The 18,577-nt window shown below is 57.5% G+C and overlaps 8 protein-coding genes across 8 annotated transcripts; 5 read left to right on the forward strand and 3 right to left on the reverse strand.

Annotated features, from left to right (window-relative positions):
* Nucleotides 1-210: 210 nt before the first annotated feature.
* FA10DRAFT_235807 (Mov34-domain-containing protein) lies at nt 211-1,352 on the forward strand (the record flags this gene model as incomplete). Its single annotated transcript, XM_025519045.1, has 1 exon — nt 211-1,352. The coding sequence occupies one exon, from the start codon at nt 211-213 to the stop codon at nt 1,198-1,200; it is 990 nt and encodes a 329-aa protein (XP_025379900.1). The 3' UTR covers nt 1,201-1,352.
* Nucleotides 1,353-1,367: 15 nt separating this feature from the next.
* FA10DRAFT_263460 (hypothetical protein) lies at nt 1,368-4,227 on the reverse strand. The gene is made up of 6 exons (XM_025520230.1): nt 2,770-4,227; nt 2,620-2,707; nt 2,539-2,554; nt 2,146-2,474; nt 1,880-2,081; nt 1,368-1,779 (listed from the first exon to the last, which is right to left on the reverse strand). Exons 1-6 carry the CDS (start codon nt 3,912-3,914, stop codon nt 1,418-1,420), a joined length of 2,142 nt encoding a protein of 713 aa, XP_025379901.1. The 5' UTR covers nt 3,915-4,227; the 3' UTR covers nt 1,368-1,417.
* A 249-nt stretch (nt 4,228-4,476) lies between these two features.
* FA10DRAFT_224696 (hypothetical protein) lies at nt 4,477-5,131 on the forward strand (the record flags this gene model as incomplete). The annotated part of the gene is made up of 2 exons (XM_025518620.1): nt 4,477-4,584; nt 4,667-5,131. 2 exons carry the CDS (start codon nt 4,477-4,479, stop codon nt 5,129-5,131), a joined length of 573 nt encoding a protein of 190 aa, XP_025379902.1.
* Nucleotides 5,132-5,431: 300 nt separating this feature from the next.
* On the forward strand, nt 5,432-6,815 carry FA10DRAFT_226004 (NAD(P)-binding protein; the record flags this gene model as incomplete). The annotated part of the gene is made up of 4 exons (XM_025518668.1): nt 5,432-5,964; nt 6,040-6,211; nt 6,281-6,472; nt 6,537-6,815. 4 exons carry the CDS (start codon nt 5,432-5,434, stop codon nt 6,813-6,815), a joined length of 1,176 nt encoding a protein of 391 aa, XP_025379903.1.
* A 789-nt stretch (nt 6,816-7,604) lies between these two features.
* FA10DRAFT_263463 (MFS general substrate transporter) lies at nt 7,605-9,465 on the forward strand. The gene has a single exon (XM_025520231.1). The coding sequence runs from the start codon at nt 7,741-7,743 to the stop codon at nt 9,382-9,384; it is 1,644 nt and encodes a 547-aa protein (XP_025379904.1). The 5' UTR covers nt 7,605-7,740; the 3' UTR covers nt 9,385-9,465.
* Nucleotides 9,466-9,519: 54 nt separating this feature from the next.
* On the reverse strand, nt 9,520-11,697 carry FA10DRAFT_246594 (class II aaRS and biotin synthetase). The gene is made up of 3 exons (XM_025519417.1): nt 11,570-11,697; nt 11,300-11,518; nt 9,520-11,241 (listed from the first exon to the last, which is right to left on the reverse strand). The coding sequence occupies exons 1-3, from the start codon at nt 11,642-11,644 to the stop codon at nt 9,568-9,570; spliced, it is 1,968 nt and encodes a 655-aa protein (XP_025379905.1). The 5' UTR covers nt 11,645-11,697; the 3' UTR covers nt 9,520-9,567.
* Nucleotides 11,698-11,822: 125 nt separating this feature from the next.
* Nucleotides 11,823-17,455, forward strand: FA10DRAFT_246596 (kinesin-domain-containing protein). The gene is made up of 4 exons (XM_025519418.1): nt 11,823-12,242; nt 12,304-12,527; nt 12,615-12,628; nt 12,690-17,455. The coding sequence occupies exons 1-4, from the start codon at nt 12,185-12,187 to the stop codon at nt 17,329-17,331; spliced, it is 4,938 nt and encodes a 1,645-aa protein (XP_025379906.1). The 5' UTR covers nt 11,823-12,184; the 3' UTR covers nt 17,332-17,455.
* Nucleotides 17,456-17,510: 55 nt separating this feature from the next.
* Nucleotides 17,511-18,281, reverse strand: FA10DRAFT_298179 (hypothetical protein). The gene is made up of 2 exons (XM_025524567.1): nt 17,841-18,281; nt 17,511-17,771 (listed from the first exon to the last, which is right to left on the reverse strand). Exons 1-2 carry the CDS (start codon nt 18,209-18,211, stop codon nt 17,735-17,737), a joined length of 408 nt encoding a protein of 135 aa, XP_025379907.1. The 5' UTR covers nt 18,212-18,281; the 3' UTR covers nt 17,511-17,734.
* Nucleotides 18,282-18,577: the final 296 nt, after the last annotated feature.

Here is an 18,577-nt window from a genome sequence, read left to right on the forward strand (position 1 = left end):
TGGCATTGGGAAAAAAAATCTCCAGGAAGCAGAGCTGCACGTGTGTCGCTTAGTCAGAAACAGCCCAGCGACAGGCTCGAGCCATCCAAGCCTCCAAGCTTTAAATCTCCACGTGCTGTATTCGTCACGTGTCAATGTCAATCATTTTGGTTTCTTCTTCGTCCGCGTCCCCCCTCGAAACCCTCACATCTCCAAGACTACAGCGACAAGATGGGACTCGGAGGTGCACCGTCCGACTCGGCGCTCTATCTCAACTTCCCGCCATCAGCCTCGGCGGGCATCCTGCACTCGCGCTCGCTCTCGGGCGTGCAGGTGCACCCCGTCGCGCTCTTCTCGATTCTTGACCACTTTCTCCGCCGGTCAGACCCCGAGGAGGCTGAAGACGAGGATGAGGAGCAAACGCCCTCGTCCTCGAAGAGGGTGATTGGAACACTGCTGGGGACAAGAAGCGAGGGCGAGGTCGAGGTCCGGAGCTGCTTTGCTGTTCCGCATCACGAGACCAGGGAGCAGGTACAAGTCGACATGGAGTACCACAGGACGATGTACGAGCTTCACCAACGCGTCAACCCGGAGGAGGTCATTGTCGGATGGTATGCGACGGGACCCAACCTCAACATGTACACGTCGCTTATCCAGGATTACTACTCGAGGGAGACGGCACCTCACCAGGCCGTCCACCTGACCGTCGATACGGACGTGCGGGAGGACATGGGCGTCAGGGCATACGTCAGCTCTCCCGTCGGCCTCACACCAAAGGCCGAGAATGCCGTCTTTACCCCCCTTCCCGTTACGCTCCTGGCCGCGCCGTCCGAGAGGCCATCCCTCTCGCTCCTTGCGGGCTCGTCATCGGGCGCCACGGGTAGCACCGTCGGCACGGGCCCTGGCGTACTCATGAACGACATGGATGCTTTGGCCGCGTCGCTGCAGACTGTGCAGGCGCAGCTCCGACGGGTCCTCCAGTACGTGCGCGAGGTTCTCGAAGGGAAAAGAAGGGGCGATCCCGTCGTGGGCCGCTACGTCATGGACGCCGTCTCCACGGTCCCCATCGGAAATGCGGTGGCAGACACAAAGGACGGCGGTGCCAGCCAGCTCGAGACGCTCTTCAACAGCCACCTCCAGGACGTTCTCATGGTGTCTTACCTCGCGAATGTCGTTCGCGCTCAGGCAGAGGTCTCGAGCCGGCTTACCCTCCTTACCTAAATGGGCCTTCCTTTCTCCCTCTGTACGATTTTCACGTCTTTCTACGAAGGGCAACCACCAAAATTCTCATGGGTCAGACACACACACTCTCTGAAGCAAGTAATGATGAGGTGGTGATTATTACGGATGGATGATTATTGGAAAGATAGAGTATCGTCACGATTGTTGTCATCACCATTGTGGTCCTAAGGGATTGTTAATGGCTAGGCCAGCGAGATCAGTCCTCCCTTGGCATGATGTCGAGCCTTCCCCTCTCGTCTCGCCTGGACCTCCCTGCGCCCTGCGAGCACTCATCTCTCAGCGCATTGACAACCTCGAAGATTGCGACGGCATGGGCGGCTCGCATGAGTGTGCTCTCGCCAGCTTCGCAGGGTGCCATCGCCGGATGCTCCTGGTCGCAGACGCTCTCTCTAGAGATGGGCTGGAGGTATTCTGAATACTCGTCCGGGAGCCCGTAGTAGTCCCAGATGTTGAGGAGAGCCTCAGGCGCAACCAGGCCCAGGCGCAGCGTGCCGAATCTCCCTTCATCGGCCGTGTACTGGATCACAATGGGGGCTTTCCGGGAACGCGAAGCGTTGGCTGAGACGAGGCGTCTATTTCGTTAGCCGCCTGACGAGGACTTCCATCCCAGGGCCAGTGAAGAGTATGGTGCTGGAGGATGAGAAACGAGAAGACTCACAGTGACGGATGCGAATGTCGCGGTCAGGACCGTAGGGCCTCCAGCTCTGGCCGTCTTCCATGAGGAGGCAGTAGTCATCGGTATCACCCGATTCAGAGAAAAAGGTAAGGGCCTGCGTCTGCTGGTTCTCGATTGTCCATTCCGAGCCCTTGCTAAGCCAACCCTGGCGCTTGCCGTGCGGCTTACAAACCATAAGACATTGCTGAATCGAGGTCACTTCGTCAGTCATTGGCGCAGGACTGATGCAGCACGGCACAGCTACCCACCCCAGTCTGGCCGTCGTACACTTTGATGGGGCTCTCGTAGCGCTTGCTGATCGTCGTCCAGCTGGGTTTTTCGACCTTGACTTTGAAGACGGCTTGGCCATACTGCAGTGCACCTCTGGACTGCGCAAGACGGTCCTTTGCCGGGTCGTAGTCGAGTGGAGGGTGGAGCCTCCAGTAGTGAAGCGTCTTGACCGGTCGCTGCTCGAGCTTCTCCTCGCCCAATGCGTCCTTGTCAATGACCGTGCTCTTTTTGCGCCCAAGAATAGATTCTTTGCGCATCTTTTTCCGCTCAGGCGGCGGTGGCAGGATCTCGTTGAAGCCTTCATAGCCTTTCGTCCTTCTGTCAGCATACAGGCCACTTTCCTCGTAGCCCTTTCCTGCTCTCCTACTCACCCGTCGGATAGTCGAGCTGTCAAGACGTGGAAGAGACAAGTCAGCTGCACGCTGAAGCCTCCAAGAGCGACGACGACTCACCCTCATCTTTGCCTTTGTGAGGTCAATTGCTCCGGTGGCATCACGGTCTCTCGACCATGCAGGCTTGGTTGGGCTGCTCGTAGAGCTGCTGCAAGGAGAGGATTGTGTCAAGAAGCACTCTTGGGAGGGGAGAGTCGTCCAGGAACCTACTCTGCCGTTCTGGCCGCTGTGTTGGTGCCATGTAGATTTGCCGTCGTAAGCTGAGCGCCAGGCGTGACTGTCGGTTGAGTCTGCGAGACCTTGCACACGCTCGATTTTACCACGGCCGGTGGTGGCGCGCTGATGTAAATTTGGCTCTGGCTCTGACTTAGACTGTGCCTGGGTGGAGACGATGTCGAAGAGTCTCGGGCCACGGATCGCATAACGTCTACATAGTCTCGCAGCTCTTCGCATGACCGCTTGAATGGCGTTTTGAGCGTCTTGATGATCGGCGCAACTACTGGCCCGGCCAGTTTCTCCTGCGACGTCTCGGCGGAACGCGCGTAGTCGCTCAACGACCGCCTGCATGGGAATTCCTCGAGCTCGCTGCTGCTGCCGCTGCTGCTTTCTCGCGCACCTATACCCTGCTGTTGCCCTCGAGGCGCCTGCCGCAGGTGCGTCTGGGTCCACGGCCAACGAGTAGTCGTTGGGGTAACCGTTTTCTTGGCCTTGTTGGATCGTTGCTGAGGCGCGTCACTGGGAGCACCGGTAACAGAGGCAGCTCGGCACCGAGAAATGCGTTCGGATGCCTGGCGGTCGCTTTGATCCAGGACGTGGTTCCACGCGTCCGATGCTTCCCAGGGCATGTGGGCGTGGTATCCGTCGCTGACGCTGCTCATCCCTCGCTGCTCTGCAATCTTGGCCCTTTCGTTGCCCATGACAATCTTCCTCAGCCCGCTGATGTCCGCCGTCTGTGGCTCCAAGCCATCGTCTTGGTCTTGGCTGCTGGGAAAAGAGCACCGCTCAATCATGCGATCGAAGTCGAGCATCTTTCTGATCTCAGGCGTGCCGATGGGCTTGACCATCACTGCTGCTGCTGCTGCTGCTGCTGCTGCTGCTGCTGTTGCTGTCGCTGTCGCCGGCGTCGAGGGTGGGCTGAGCTCCTCATCGCTCTTGATTGAAACATACTCTTCCTCGACGCGGACCTGCGGCGTCCTTGTCTTGGCGCTCACTGTCTCCTCTCGCAAGACGACGACGAGATGCACAGACGCAGGTGCTTCCCCCATGCTCGTCCTCGACCTCGTCCTCTTTCCCTCGTCGTCGTCGTCGGTGCAGTCGCCGTTGTCGCCGACGTGGTAGTTGGAGAGATAGCGCATCCCTTTGCTTCCACCCCTCTGCTTAGAAGGGACACCAGTCGTCGGTCGGGCTGGGCGTATTGCACCGGGGGGTCGTGCGAAGCAGGCACGGCCCGCCCGCCGCCCGCCTCCTTTTCATCCAACCCGCCCGTCTTCGGGGTTCCAAATCGGAGCGCTGCGCCTCAATCACTTCCGCCGTCCATTTTTTACGATGCGCACGCGCGTGTGCATCAATCTCCAGTCAAAGCTGCTGCGAGCTTCATGACCAGCGGCGACGTAAGTCTCGCCATGTCCTCGAGAAAGGAGTGGGAAAAGCACGTTCAGGTACAGTACGTCATGGCAAGATGCATTAAATTTTAAGCTCAGGGTCTGCTTCCTTTTTCGAAGATCCGTCTATCTCCACAAGCGCTGAGCTGACATGAGAAGGGTGGAGAAAGGTGACCCTACACTACTACTTAACCCTGCCGGCTGGCTTCAAGAAGCATAGTTACCCCTCACGCCCACCTCACCAAATTTGATGAACTCTGCGAAACGTCTTTCTGCCGTCGTCTCCCATCTCAACCCAGCCCCCGCACTTCGAGCCATGTCGTCCAAGGCAAACGCGTCCGGCCTGACGCCCGAAGAGACAAAGTCGCTCGCCACGCGCCAGCCCACGTCCGAGGAGCAGGCCATCGTCGGCGCACTCAAGGATGTGAGTAGTGCGGCACCTGTCATAATGGTACAGGATCTCCTTGACTGACTGGCCAATTGCCTGCGCACCAACGTCAAACCAGCTCTACAGCTGCGAGCCAAAGGAGAGCAGCTACGCCGTCTACGCGACAAATGCCGTCTTCCACGATCCCGTCAGCATCGCCGAGGGCGTGGACAAGATTCGAGCGCAGTTCAACGCGCTCCCCGCCCTCTTTCCTCGCTCCACGATTGACAAGTTCAACGTGCTGGAGCAGCCAGCCAGCTCGACGCTCGACCGGTCCAGGTCGATGCTCGTCGATCAGGACGTGACGTACTACCGTGACAAGGACCCATCGGCCAAGCCGTTCAAGACCATGAACAGCCTCCTGACCATTGAGCGCGACAATTCCGGCAAAATTCTCAAGCACGTCGAGGAGTGGGACCACAATAGGGTGACAGACTCGGCCAATGCCGGCTTCCTTGGCATGCTCAACGAAGGCAGAAAGAAGGCCTTTGCCGCGCTCAGCATGCCTTTTGTCGACCAGACGCCGCCTGCGGACCGCAAGTAGCGGCTGCTAGTTACGTAGCTTAGTTGCCTGAATGCTATGTCGATTCTTGCCTTGTCATCTCTGTGCGTCTCAAGTTGCTGCGCTTGCCTGCCAGCCTTGCTATGTGTCTTTGCAGCTTGCTATTTACAGTGTCGTAGCAGTTCTAGCTATATAAATCCAGATTGTGGGACCCTCTCGCACCGGGCCAGGACGCGTCCCGCTAAGCCGAAGAAAGGGCTCTCACACGCACGCACGCACGCACGCACGCACCACCCACGACGACGACGATCTCGCGGGGCCCCGTCTGCTAGCCACACAAGGATGCCCAAGGGACACTTCAACATCGACACGGCCCTGCGCCCACTGTGGCCGCTGCTGAGCCCGCGCGTCGCCCCGCTCGTCGCGCTCCTCTTTGCCTACCGCGCCCGGCCGGACCAGCTCTATGCGGCGCTGCAGGATGCTCGTGTGGAGCCCCGCCTCACCGACCGCCTTCGCACCCTCATCAAGGGACTGTACGACGTGGTCAAGGATCAGCGCTGGATCCGCCTCTACCTCGTCGTCTCGCTCGTCGGCGTGCTCCAGCGCACGCTGACGCGCCTCATCGTCGACCGCGCTCTGTATGCGCGCAAAATCGAGTGGAGCAAGCACGTCGTCGTTGTCACCGGCGCCGCACGGGGCATTGGCGAGGCCGTCGTCGTCCAGCTCAAGCAGCGTGGCGCCCGCGTCGTCGCAATCGACATGGCGGACAAGTCGACGCTGGGAAAGGAGGACCTGTACGTCAAGTGCGACGTCACCGACGAAGAGGCCCTGCGAGAGGCCAGGCAGCTGGTTCTTCGCGAGCTCGGCTTCCCGACGTGAGTCTCCCCTTTTCTTTCATTCCCTTTTCTTCACTAGCAAAGAATGAGAAGCTGATCATAGGCGTTGTACAGCATGGTTGTCTCTGCCGCTGGGCTGGCGAGGCACTCGTTTGTCTGCGACCCACCTCACCTCTTTCCGTCGTCGTACGCCACGAAGCTGCACGACATCAACCTGTCGGGCACCTACAACTTTGTCAAGGTGTTTAGCCAGGACATGCTGGCCGACTACGACGAGGAAGTCGAGGTCCAGTCGATTCTCGCGAACCCGCCCAAGGACTCGGCCAAGTTCAAGCCCGCCCGGCGCGAAGGCCAGCGCCCGCGAAACGGCTTTGGCGGCCACATTCTCCTGATTGCGAGTGGCGCTGCATTCATTTCCCTGCCCGGAAATGCGTCCTACAATTCATCCAAGGCTGGCGTCTACTCGCTCAGCCAGACGCTTGGCTTCGAGCTCGATGTCTGGCACAAGACGAACAAAGTCCGCAACTCCGTCGTCTGTCCTCTCATGGTGCGTTTCTCCCTCTCTCCCTATCTTGCACTTTGAAATGTAGCAAACTAACGGATTCGCACAGGTCGAGTCGGAGATGACGCGCGGTCGTATGGCACCGACAAGGGATCAATTCCTGCTGCCCACGCTCACCGTCGACGATGTCTCGCAGGCCATTGTCAGCACGCTCGAGTCTGACCGGTCTCAGACGGTCATGCTCCCAGCAGCACTCCACATCGCTCAGCCGCTCGTCCAGGTCCTGCCAACGTGGATGCTCAGGCTTGTCCTCAAGGGCACGCACGCCGCCCAGGACACCTTTGTCGGCTACGCCGCAAAGAACCGATTCGCGCCGGCCAACAGCTAGACTCGCGCAGGACTAAGCAGAATCCCCCTTCTTTTTGAGATCCTCGTTGTACTTGACTTGTCACAAGGAATCCCATGTAAGCATTCCTTCTGTCCCCAAAACCGATCGCTGGAACCTAGCTCGGCGAATGGCGATAGTCGTTACGACTCTCCATTGATCGAACTGTAGGAAAGCTGCAAGTACTGTACATTCTGCTTTGCGGCAAGCGCGCAACCTCGATCTACCATTAGGTTCAGCTTGCCGCTACCATGAGTCTCACTTTGATGGCCGCTATCTGCTGCTGCCCAAGATCAGACCATTTGCTCCCCGCGGCGCGGCGAACATGCATTTGCAGCAACCGGAGCAGAAGGCCGTATCACTATCGAAGCCACCCACCGGCCAACATTCCATTGTAGGTTTTGAGAGGGCGCGGCCAAGGACTGGCCGACGCTTTTCTTTCCAAATAGGATCACGGGTCATCTCCACCCTGGCCGAAAAGGAAAAAGATATTAAAAAATTATCAATAAATATAAAAATAGCCCTGTCGCTTGGGTTGCTTGCTCTTCGGATGTCGACCCAAATTCATTTGGCCTCTTTTCGTTTTCCTTCTCGTCTTCTAGAGCGCGCGGTGACTAGCTAGCTCTGTGGACGGATTTTTTTTTTGGGTCTGCGCGCGCGGTTAGCTTCCCTCGGTGTTGCAGCCGCTTGCGAAGGCGAATGCACTTACTCTTTGCCTTGGATGATGTCAAATTAGCACAGATAGAAGCCACTCCTGCCCAGTGTCTGTTAATTATTTTTAGAGGGAGGAATCCACGGCCATTGTGTTTCCCGCACCTATTCTCTTCTCTTCTCACCTTCGCTATCTCTCCCTCTGTCTCTGTCTCTCTCTCTCTCGCCCGCTCGCTCGCCAGGCTGGCATGTTTGACTTTGCAGACAGAGCGACGTGATGTCTTTCCCTGATACGCTTCCAGCCATGGAGCCATTGGGAACAGGGTCAACGCCAACCAACAGCTCGGCGCTGCCCCTTGCCGGTGCGTCGCCAGCATCCTCGTCGTTTGAAGAGCTGCAGACTCCACCAGACAGCGCCAAAAAAGGGCATCGACAAGATGTCGACGGCGGCATTGCTGTGCAAATGCCGTACCTGTACAGTGAGAGGGAAAAGGACGCATGGCTCGAGGACCCCGAAATGCCGTTCAACTGGGACAAGCAGATCAAGTGGAGAGTGGCGGCCTGGCTCTTTCTGTTCACCGTCGCCGTCAACATGAATGGTGCTGGTTTCGCACCCGTCGCCTCGGCCGCCGCAGCTGATCTCAAGACAACAAGACAGGTTCTACTTGTGGGAAACGCCCTCTACTTTATCGCCCAGGGCATTGCGCCCCTCGTCCTGGCTCCCCTGTCAGAGTCAAGAGGCCGGGTTGTCATCTACAGTATCAGCGGTGCCATGTTCGCCCTCTTTTACCTTCCCCAGGCACTGGCGCACAATGCAGAGACGTGGATCGTCACGAGGTTCATCCAGGGGTGCGCAGGCTCCGTCGTCGAGGCCAATATTGGCGGTTCGCTTGCCGATATGTTTCCACCATCGCAGCGCGGCACCATCCTCAGCGTCTACGTTGCCATCGGCTACGTCGGCACAGGCATCGGACCCGTGATTAGCGCTGCTGTTTTGCCCATCGGCTGGAGGTGGCAGGCGTGGCTGGGCATGATTGTGGCCAGCTTCACCGCCGTGGGCTTGCTCGTCTTTGGCAAGGAGACGAGGTCCTCGACGCTCTACGCCAGGCGTCAGAGGCGGAAAGCAGCGGCACACGCAGAGAAGGACCCTCTCGACAAGCCCGAAGTAATGAAAGCTTGGTACGTCGAGACACTCACCAGTCTCTCTCGACCGTCACTCTACCTCGTGGCCGAGCCCATCGTGACGTGCTTTTCCATCTGGATCGGCTTCACCTTTGGCTGCATCTATCTCATCGTCGAATCGGCCGGCATCGTCTACTCGTCGCCGCCTACCCAGACGGCAGGCTATCCACCGTCATTCGAGTACGGCTACGGATGGTCGAACCTGGCTTCTTCAGCCGTGCTCTTGGCCTACGTTGCCGGCGCCGGGATTGGCTTCCTCGCCAGCCTGCACCAGGAGCACCTCTACCAACGCGCTGCACAGAGACATGCCGGCCGCACCGTTCCGCCCGAGGCGCGGCTCTACTGGAGCGCCGTCGCGGGCCTCGTCTTTTCCGTCGCCTGCCTGTGGTACGCCTGGTCGGGCCGCACGTCGATCCACCCGGCCGTCTCCGTCATCGGTCTGTCCTTTGTGGTGGCAGCCGTCTACCCAATCCATTACGCCTCGTTTGCCTACCTCTCCGACGCCTACGAGGAGTATGCGTCGTCTGCGCTGGCTTCGCAGACGCTCATCCGCACCATCACTGCCGGCTGCTTTCCCCTCTTTACCGATCAGATGTACCGCGGCCTCACGCCGCCCGTTGCCTCCTCTGTCCTGGCAGCCATTGCGCTCGTCCTCGCCGTCTTTCCCTTTGTGCTGCTGAGATGGGGTCCAGAGATCCGGAAAAAGTCAAAGAGAGCCGTCAGGTTCCTTGACGAGTAGAAGTCGTCGGTCATCATTGTACAGTACAGTACCATCTTCACGTTAGTATCTGCAATCAGAAAAAGAAGCAATCAAAAGAAAGGGAATGCAAGTAAGATGACACAATGCTTTCAGTGGGAGGCAGAGGCAGAAGGTGAAACCGAAAAGGTGTTGCTTGTGTGTGAGGTGGTGGTCATGCTACTACTAATTTACAATGGATGTGATCTCTCGGAAGGGGATCAACCTCTTCTCGACTCGAGCCTGACCGTCGGGCGAGAAGAGACGAAGGCGAGCCTCGACATTTGCGTCGCGATCAAAGTGGTTACCGAGGATAAGGACGAGGGGATACCCGACGAGGTCAGCCTCGGCCAGTCGCACGCCGACCGACATCCCTGCCCGATCGTCGAAGGCGATATCCTTAGCGTCGATGCGGACATCAGGCCCAAGAAAGTCCTTCGTGCCTTGACCCAGACTCTCGTCCGAGGAGGCAGCCAGATCGGAGAAGAGGCGACTGGGTCCGCCCCTGCTGTTGAGAATCGAGAGAAGCGTTGCCGACGCCGCAGCTTTGCCTTCAGGCTCTCCTCCAGCCGTCGAAAGAATCAAAGCGGAGAAGGGCGCGACCGCATGGGGCCAAGCAAGGAGTGAAGTCGCGGTGCGCGCACGCTGAGCAAGGACGCCGATGATTCTCGTGATGCCGATGCCGTAGCAGCCCATCTCAAAAGGCTTTCTCCCACTAGGCGCTTCTGACTTGGGGACGAAGCCAACATCGAGAGATTCGGAATACTTTGTGCCCAAGAGAAAAGTATGGCCCACCTCGATTGCCTTGCTCGACCGAAGCTTTCCTGATCGACATGCAGCGCATTCATCGCCTGCTTCGGCCTCTCTCAGGTCTTGTAGCTCCAACGGCAGCGGTGTAAACTCATTGTCCACTGGAAGCTGCGAGGGAAAGTAATCGCTTAGCTGTGGGCCCGAAGAAGGCCCCGAGAGAGTCGGATCGGAGGCATAGCGCTCCACTGCGGCAAGCACAGCCTCGTCCAGCTCCTGCATCTCGACGCCGGCGCACTCGTAGTCGACGATGACGCGAAGCTTGTCGAAGCGAACCATGGGTCCCTCTGGCCGATCCTTCCAGTCCCACTCCACCTCGGCCCCGCCCTGTCTCAGCGTTCCTACAGGGCCTTCACCAGCAGGGAGATGACGCGCCAGCTTGACTGCGTTGGCTCTTCGTTTCCGCGGACTGACAAAAGCGACGAGGGTGCAGCCGTGAGCGAGTCTGTCGGTGGAGCCAAAGAGGTCCACCTGGACGTCGTCGGTCTCCAGTGGTGCACCTTTGCGCGAAGGAAGCGATGCAGCCAGCTCGCTGTTAGCCGTGTAGCTGCAGCTACCACACGACAGGAGCGTATCTTCACCCGCGTCGTCCTCGACGTGGTACTCGTGCGACTGCTGCCCGCCCATGGCGCCTGTATCTGCCTGAGCCACACGCCACCCTGATCCTTGCTCGCCAAAGAGTCTCGTCATTATGCGCCCGTAGGCACCTCGCACGAGCTCATACGTCTCTCTGGCTTCGTCCAAACTCGCATCAAAGGTGTATAGATCCTTCATGACGAATTCGCGCGTCCTAAGGAGGCCGTTTCGTGGTCGAGGTTCGTCACGATGCTTACGTGTCACTTGGTATAGGCGCACGGGAAGCTGTCGCCAGCTGTGCACCTCATCTCCGACCATGTTCGTCACCTCCTCCTCAAAAGTGGGAGCGAGGACGAATTGTGAGCCTCTGCGATCTGTGAGCTTGTACAATTCACTGCCCATCGTTTCGAAGCGGCCGCTCTTGTGCCAGAGCGAAGAGCTCAGCAGCATCGGCATCTCCAACTGTGAGGCCCCGATCTGAAGATGTACCTTCGTTAGCATCATGTTTCGTTTCTTGGCTCTCTGCCTTACTGACCCTCTCCATCTCCTCTGCAACGATGGCCTCGACCTTTCTCGCCAGTCGGAGGCCGTTAGGTAGCAGTGTGAAAATGCCCGATGATGACTGTCGGATGTAGCCTCCCCTCAGTAGAAGCTTGAGGCTCTCAAGTTCTTGCGCTTGCCCGGACAGAGAGTCGGCCTTCGAAGTAGGGACGAAGCGCCTCGACAGCAGCGTCGGTCCCCCACCCTCATGGACCTAACAAGAAAAATGAGCCTGCGCTCTACGTTGTTGCATCTGCACCCTCACCTTGGTGGCCACCGACCTCCTCTGACCTGCAACCCTGATGCAGGTCCGCGCACTCCTCTTCGTCGCCGAGAGCATGTCGACCCCGCCTTTGACGCCGTTAAGCTTGAGGAACAAAGACCCGACAAACCTCGCTCCGACAAGGTGAGAAGAACAGACCTCTGATTAAGGCTCGGTCGGATGCGCCACGTGGGAAATTGGGCAACGAATTTAGGCACTTGCCCATGAAAGCCACGCCTGGAACCAACACGGACGGCCAGTCCCCCTCGCATTCGCAGTTCCTCGCCCTCTGCCATTTCTCACAGCCCGGAGTCTGCTCATCCCGCCCGTCCCTCTCTCTCTACATATCATCTCGTCGTTCTCGTCGACCTCACTAGCCTCGCACTCGTAGCTGAGGTGAGGTCGCTCTGGCGACGATATACAAAGGGAAAGCACCGAGAGAGACTAGGGGCAGGCGGTGCGTATTCACGCCGAGAGGCGTACGAGACTGTGAAGAGACGACCATATACCCCATCGCACCCTTCTCGCTCTCACGCTCGGAACAGTCTCCGACTAAGACTATACCATCAATCAATACCCGCAATCCCTCAACGAGACTGCACTTAGACGCCGCGCACGATGTCAGACTCAGGGAATATTAAGGTCGTGGTCCGATGCAGGCCCATGAACACGAGAGGTGAGCAGCTCCTCGACGGGCTTTCGTATGCATGAGCTGAGCGGGAACATTGTGGCCACAGAGAGGACGAGGGGTGCGTCAAATTTGATCGAGGTCAAGGATGAGCATCAGCTCGTGCTGCAGCCGCCGCAAGAGGGCGACTCGAGAGAGAATGCAAGGGCAACGAAAAAGAAGTCGATGCCCTTTTCCTTTGATCGTTCTTACGACGAAAATACGGAGCAAAGGGAGTTGTTTGAGTATGTCGGCTTGGAGCTCCTTGAGCACAGCTTCAACGGGTTCAACACGGTGAGTGGGGGAAGAATGAGAAAAGGACAGAGATAGAGCAAAGCCCGCATTGAGGTGCTAATGATCTGTTCCTGTTCTCCATGCTAGTGTGTCTTTGCCTAGTAAGTCGAGCACCTCATCTTCTCTGAGGGACAATGCTGATGAGGTTGAGTGCACCAACAGCGGACAGACGGGCTCTGGGAAATCGCACAGCATGGTGGGCTACGCAGAGGCAAAGGGCCTCATTCCCCTCACCTGCTCCAAGCTCTTCGATGATGCGTCTGAAAAGATGGACGCCGACCCAAATCTTCGCATCACCGTCGAGGTCTCCTACATTGAGATCTACAATGAAAAGGTCCGCGATCTCCTCAATCCAAAGAATAAGGGCAATCTTCGCGTACGTGAGCACCCAAGTCTGGGCCCATACGTCGAGGACCTCAGCAAGCTTGTTGTCAAGGACTTCAATGACATTGAGCATCTCATGGACGAGGGCAACAAGGCAAGGACAGTCGCAGCTACCAACATGAACGAGACGTCATCACGATCCCACGCTGTCTTTACCTTGGTGGTGACGCAGAAAAAGAAGGACGAGGAGACGAAGCTCGAGGCGGAAAAGGTGTCGCGGATCAGCCTGGTCGACTTGGCAGGTTCGGAAAGGGCCAACTCTACGGGCGCTACCGGATCGAGGCTCAAAGAAGGAGCCAACATCAACCGATCCCTGACTACGTTGGGAAAGGTCATTGCGGCCTTGGCACAGGCTTCCTCTGAGCCGTCTAAGACGAAGAAGAAGGCAGCGCTGGAGAACTTCGTCCCGTATCGAGACTCTGTCCTGACGTGGCTGCTCAAGGACAGCCTCGGTGGTAATTCTAAAACGGCCATGATTGCCGCCATCTCGCCAGCCGACTACGAGGAGACGTTGAGTACGCTCCGATACGCAGACCAGGCCAAGAAGATCAAGAACAAGGCGGTGGTCAACGAGGATCCCAATGCAAGGCTCATTCGCGAGCTCAAGGAGGAGCTCGAGATGCTTCGCACGCGGGTCTCTGGTGGAGGAGGCATGGGTGGCGAGGGCGAGAGCACATGGGATCCAAACGTGCCCCCGGAAAAGCAGGTGGTACGCTACCAGACCAAGAGCGGCGAAGTTCGGACTGTGACAAAGGCCGAGCTGCAGGAGCAAATGGAGCAGAGCGAGAAGCTGATGAGCAGCCTCAACCAGAGCTGGGAGGAAAAGGTCGCCCAGACACGGGCGATCCAGCAGGAGAGAGAAAAGGCCCTCGAAGAATTGGGCATTTCCGTCGACAAGGCAAACGTGGGCGTGCACGCCCCAAGACGATTGCCCCATCTCGTCAATCTCAACGAGGATCCGCTCATGTCCGAGTGCCTCATCTACCAGCTCAAGCCCGGCACTACTACTGCGGGCAACTTCGAAGGAGAAGGCGCAGATGGCGGTGCTGCTGCTCGCATTCTCCTTAGCGGGAGCACCATATTGCCGGAACACTGCACGTTTGAAAATGTCGATGGCGTCGTCACTCTACATGCCAACAAGGCCGACAGCATGACGATGGTCAATGGCAAAAAGATCTCGCCTGATGAACCAAAGCGGCTCCGATCGGGCTACCGAATCATCCTTGGAGAGGACTTTCGACATGTCTTTAGGTTCAATCATCCCGAAGAGGTGCGCAGGGCCCGCGACAAGGTCCGCATGGCTTCCACTATGGGTGATGAGACCGTCGTTGGAGACGAGTCGTCGAGACCCGATTCGCCAAGTGGCTCCGATACCAACGAGGGCGATGTCGACTGGTCCTATGCTCGACGAGAAGCTGCCATGGCACGTCTCAATGGGCAGGACGTCAACTTTGACGCTTTAAACGAGGACGATCTCGAAAAGCTGTACGAGGACATTGCCAGGGCGAGATCAAAGAAGGTTGGGGCCAACTGGCGTCCGGATAGCCGTCTCAGCTCCTTTGACGACAATGGTAGCGAGACGGCGAGCTCGGAGCTGCTGCGGCCATACTCGATGAGCGCATATACCGACGATACAAGTATAGACCCATGGTCGTTGAATGTCCTGAGCGAGAGAGGCTCTCCGCGGCTCAACGGTGGTCTCATGAGAGATGACGGTGGCTCTACCATCGGCACACCGGACCCAGAAGTGATCAACCAAGAGACGCTCGATCTCAAGCTAAAGGTCAAGGAGTACGAGGAGCGCTTCACGAAGCTGGCAAACAATCGGGATGTGAACCGACTGGACCTACCAGCAAATTATTCGGACGAGGAGAAGCGCTTGCTAGCCAAGGCGCTGGAGAATTGGAGGAGACATACGAAGGTGTCGATGGCAGAAGACGTCCTTTCGAATGCCGTGTTGGTCAAGGAGGCTAATGTCATCAGTAAAGACCTGGGCAAGCAGACAAGCTACCAATTTACTGTCGTCGACGACGGTCCGCTTGCCAACCCGACTTCTTCAGTAGAGGCCATCGCAGGCCTGACAGAGTTTGACGATGTGGCCGATGCCGAGCTGGCAAGTGCGCCGAAACCATGCATTGGCGTCAAGGTCATGGACCACTTGCACAGCACTGCTTACGTCTGGTCCCTGGCCAAACTGGAACAGAGGCTGCAAAAGATGCGCAACCTCTACAACTTCATCGACCGGCCCGAGTACTCGCAGCACTTCAATTGGGCCGACCCCTTCTACGAGGATCCGTCGCCTCCCTACACATTTGTAGGCAATTGCCTGATCCCTCTCTGCCCACTGTCTCACCAAGTCTCGGCAAAGTATCGGCTTCCAATTACATCGCGACATACAGGTCAGGAAATTGGCAGCTGCAGCGTCGAGGTCAAATTTGTCAGTCTGGCTCGAGCCACTCTGGGCGTCAATGGACGGGGTGCGAGCCAAGTCAGCGGTGCCTCTTCGCCGGCCTTGTCACAGAGTTCTGCCAATGACGTAAGCGACCTGCCAGTTGGCCACAAGATTGGTTTCCAGCTCTCGGTCGATTTGGTCGAGGGCTTGTCAGCTGATGAATACGAACGGGTGCACATCCAAGTGCGTCTCAGTACTCTCGCGGGCTCCTCGATCGCGAAGGACGACGTCTATGCGTCGGTGCCGGCAGAGACAAAGGCAGGAAGCAGCAAGCTCGTAGATGTCAAGATGAGGCGGACAATCACTTTTGTCCTGACGAGAGACATCATTGCCCATCTCAGGTCGGGCTTTGCACCCGTCGAGTTTCATGCAAAGGTCAAGGACAAGTACCTGATCGGCTTGGAAAGGTTCGATGCAGACAAGGAGGCGCACCGATCAATGGCCAAATCACCAGCGAGTACGGGCGCGAGCAATGGTAACGGACAGCCTAGACCGACGCTGCACGTCAAGTCGAGCTCCGCGGGGCGGCTTTCAGAGAAGGAAATGGTCAATGAAGAGCGACACGACGTTTTGTCGTCAGTCCAGCTTTGCGAGCTAGATGCTTCAGGCGACTATAAGCCTGTTGCTGTGCGAGCCCAGTCGGCCCTCGACCCGGGCGCCTTCTTTTTGAGGCAGGGCCTGCAGCGCAAGCTTGTCCTTCACCTCTCTCATGACTCGGGGCGACAGTTTCCTTGGACAAGAGTGTCGAAGCTGGAGCTGGGTCAGGTGCGCCTTTTGGATCCAAAGGGCAAGATCCACGTCTCCACGCTGGGCGATGCTGTGCAGCTCAAGGTGCCAAGCAAGCAGCAATCGGTCTCCTACAATGCCAATGGCACCAGCCAGCTGACGCTGTGGGCCTGGTGGGACAGCAGCGTGCACGACTCCATCTTTCTCAATCGCGCCACTGCCAGCGGACACCGAGTCCTGCTTCGGCTCGGATTCTGGATCGACGTCGACAGCTGCAGCGAGCCAGCCCATTTCGAGATGGACATTGCCGTAGCCATCAACGGAAGAGACGCCAAACCGCCTGGCAAACTCATGAGCTTCATCGAATCGGCCGCCAGCGGTAGTCGGACATTGAGTAAGACGAGCGCAATCTTTGCCGTCCGATTGGTCCCTCCCATGACAAAAACGACGCGGGAGCTTTGGAGGCTCGACACGGCGGCCAAGTACGTCCGTGGAGAAGAGTCGTTGAGGGGCTCGTGGAGACCGAGGGGCGTGAGCTTGGTGCATGACCACGCAAAGCTTCTGAGGAGGGAGAAGAGGAGGGCAGAGGTCGAAGGCGTTAGAGCCCTCCTCCAAGCCAGGCCGCCACTCTCAATTAGTGCGCCTTCTCCCAGCAAGAATGGCAGTGGGTTGAGAGAAGACTCGAGAGTCGTCGAGAGAGCGTTGGCATTCTGGCAAGCAGCCTACGAAGACACAAAGGTGCCCTCTGTCCTGAGCAAGGAGATGGAGCCCAACGAAGAAGGGGAAGGGGAGGCTTTGAGCGAGCAGAATGGCAACCAGCTTCTTGCACCGCCGTCGAGCTCTGAGCCGACCAAGGGGAAAAGCTCGTCCGATCTTGTGCCACCGCCAAAGCTCACAGCTCAGGTGAGCCTGGTGCCTCGGACCGATACTGCGGCGAAACGAGGCTGGTTGGCCATGCCGCTCGAGGCCTTTACCGACCGCTGGGTTCGAAGATGGTTTGTTCTTCGGCGGCCGTACCTCTACGTCTATGAGTCCAGCTCGGAGCTCGACGAGATCATGGCCATGAACCTGTCGTCAGTGCGAGTGGAAACCAACGACCAGAACGTCGAACAGCTCCTCAATCGCAAATTCGTTATGGCTCTCTACACGACGGCCAACTCGTACTTTTTGCAAGCTCCTTCGGAGCAGGAGCTCGAGAGCTGGGCGAGGTGTTTGGACAGTTTTCATACGGTGCGCAGGTGATCGTCCACTTGTTTTCCTCTCTTTTTTACTCTCTTCTTTTACATTACTCCTCCCTGTCACGGTGATGTTTATACTCAATGTATTCCGTTACACGCTTGTTCAATAAGAGATCAATCGTCTTGACTGAGCATCAACAGTTGCTCTTGCCCTGAACTGTTCACGCCATCACACAAAGAGTAGAGTTATGAGAAATGTGTGCCATTATCGGGAAGAAAGGCGAACAATGAGTGTGCAGAGTGAAGGGTGACGACTGAGAGAAAGCCAAGGGAAAAAAAAGTCTAAGGGGAAATGGCTCTCGTCGACCGAGTCGTCAGCTACCTATGAGAGGGGTTGGGAGAAGAGGTATAGAGTTGGGTGCAGGGCGGGGAGACGGAGATGACGGATGAGAAAGTAAGGCAGACGTTTAGTAGGCGTTGATGGCCTTCTCAACGTCGGTGACGCTGCAGACATGATGTTGTCAGCAAACGGGAAAAATCGCAGACGATGACAATATGGAGCACTACACTTACCCGATCTCATCCTCAGCGTCCGTGAGGGCACCGTCCGAGGCCTTGTCGAGGGCATCGTCAACGGCCGTGATTCCCGTAGCGTCCTCGATCTCCTTGACGTCGGCACCAAGGTCCTGGACGACACCATCCTGGGCTCGCCTCTCGAGGTGGAGGGTCTCCTCAGCCTTGGTCAGGCCAAGGGCGTCCTCAGTCTCGGTGATGTGGCCGTGGAAGTCCTTGTCGAGGCTGTCCTCGAGGTCGGTGACGCCGGCTGCGTCGTCAAAGTCCTTGACGGCGTCGCCGATCTGCGTCACGGCGGAGCGCGACTGGAGGGGAGCGGCAGCAGCCATGCCGGCGAGGGCAGTGAAGAGGAGGACGGTGGAGAAACGCATCTTGAGGAAGGTTTTTTTGGTGAGGGGAAGAGGGAAGTGAGAAGATGAGAGGGGGAGGAAATGAGGTGATGAGGAGAGAAAATTAGGAGATGGGGCAAGGAAGGCCTGTCTTTATAGAGCAAGTACGGCTTCTGGGTCCTGTGTTTTGCCAAGGTCAAAACAATGTCTCCGAAGCGCAGACTTTCCATCCTTATCTCTCGTTAGTGCTAATCGATGGGAATGACCGAAGCATCGAGACGGAAAAAAGGACCCATCGCATGCGGGCTTGGATGTGACGCTTGGGAAGACAGCTCATGAGGAAGGTGTGCATCGGTTCTCTTCTCTGCTTGCCTGCTGTCCTCCTTTGCCTGTCAACATGGCAAAGGT

Source organism: Acaromyces ingoldii, assembly GCF_003144295.1.
Source record: "Acaromyces ingoldii strain MCA 4198 unplaced genomic scaffold FA10scaffold_1, whole genome shotgun sequence".
NCBI classification, from domain to species: domain Eukaryota; kingdom Fungi; phylum Basidiomycota; class Exobasidiomycetes; order Exobasidiales; family Cryptobasidiaceae; genus Acaromyces; species Acaromyces ingoldii.

Coding starts and splice junctions, on each gene's coding strand:
- FA10DRAFT_263460 (XM_025520230.1), bottom strand. CDS start 3,914: ATGCGCTATCTCTCCAACTACCACGTCGGCGACAACGGCGACTGCACC. Junction 2,708..2,769: donor ACAGCGGCCAGAACGGCAGA/GTAGGTTCCTGG, acceptor CTCTCCTTGCAG/CAGCTCTACGAGCAGCCCAA. Junction 1,780..1,879: donor CGACATTCGCATCCGTCACT/GTGAGTCTTCTC, acceptor GCCTCGTCTCAG/CCAACGCTTCGCGTTCCCGG.
- FA10DRAFT_246594 (XM_025519417.1), bottom strand. CDS start 11,644: ATGCTCTCGGCGACGAAGAGGAGTGCGCGGACCTGCATCAGGGTTGCA. Junction 11,519..11,569: donor GGAGGTCGGTGGCCACCAAG/GTGAGGGTGCAG, acceptor TTTTCTTGTTAG/GTCCATGAGGGTGGGGGACC. Junction 11,242..11,299: donor TTGCAGAGGAGATGGAGAGG/GTCAGTAAGGCA, acceptor GTACATCTTCAG/ATCGGGGCCTCACAGTTGGA.
- FA10DRAFT_298179 (XM_025524567.1), bottom strand. CDS start 18,211: ATGCGTTTCTCCACCGTCCTCCTCTTCACTGCCCTCGCCGGCATGGCT. Junction 17,772..17,840: donor GACGCTGAGGATGAGATCGG/GTAAGTGTAGTG, acceptor TCATGTCTGCAG/CGTCACCGACGTTGAGAAGG.
- FA10DRAFT_263463 (XM_025520231.1), top strand. CDS start 7,741: ATGTCTTTCCCTGATACGCTTCCAGCCATGGAGCCATTGGGAACAGGG.
- FA10DRAFT_246596 (XM_025519418.1), top strand. CDS start 12,185: ATGTCAGACTCAGGGAATATTAAGGTCGTGGTCCGATGCAGGCCCATG. Junction 12,243..12,303: donor CAGGCCCATGAACACGAGAG/GTGAGCAGCTCC, acceptor TTGTGGCCACAG/AGAGGACGAGGGGTGCGTCA.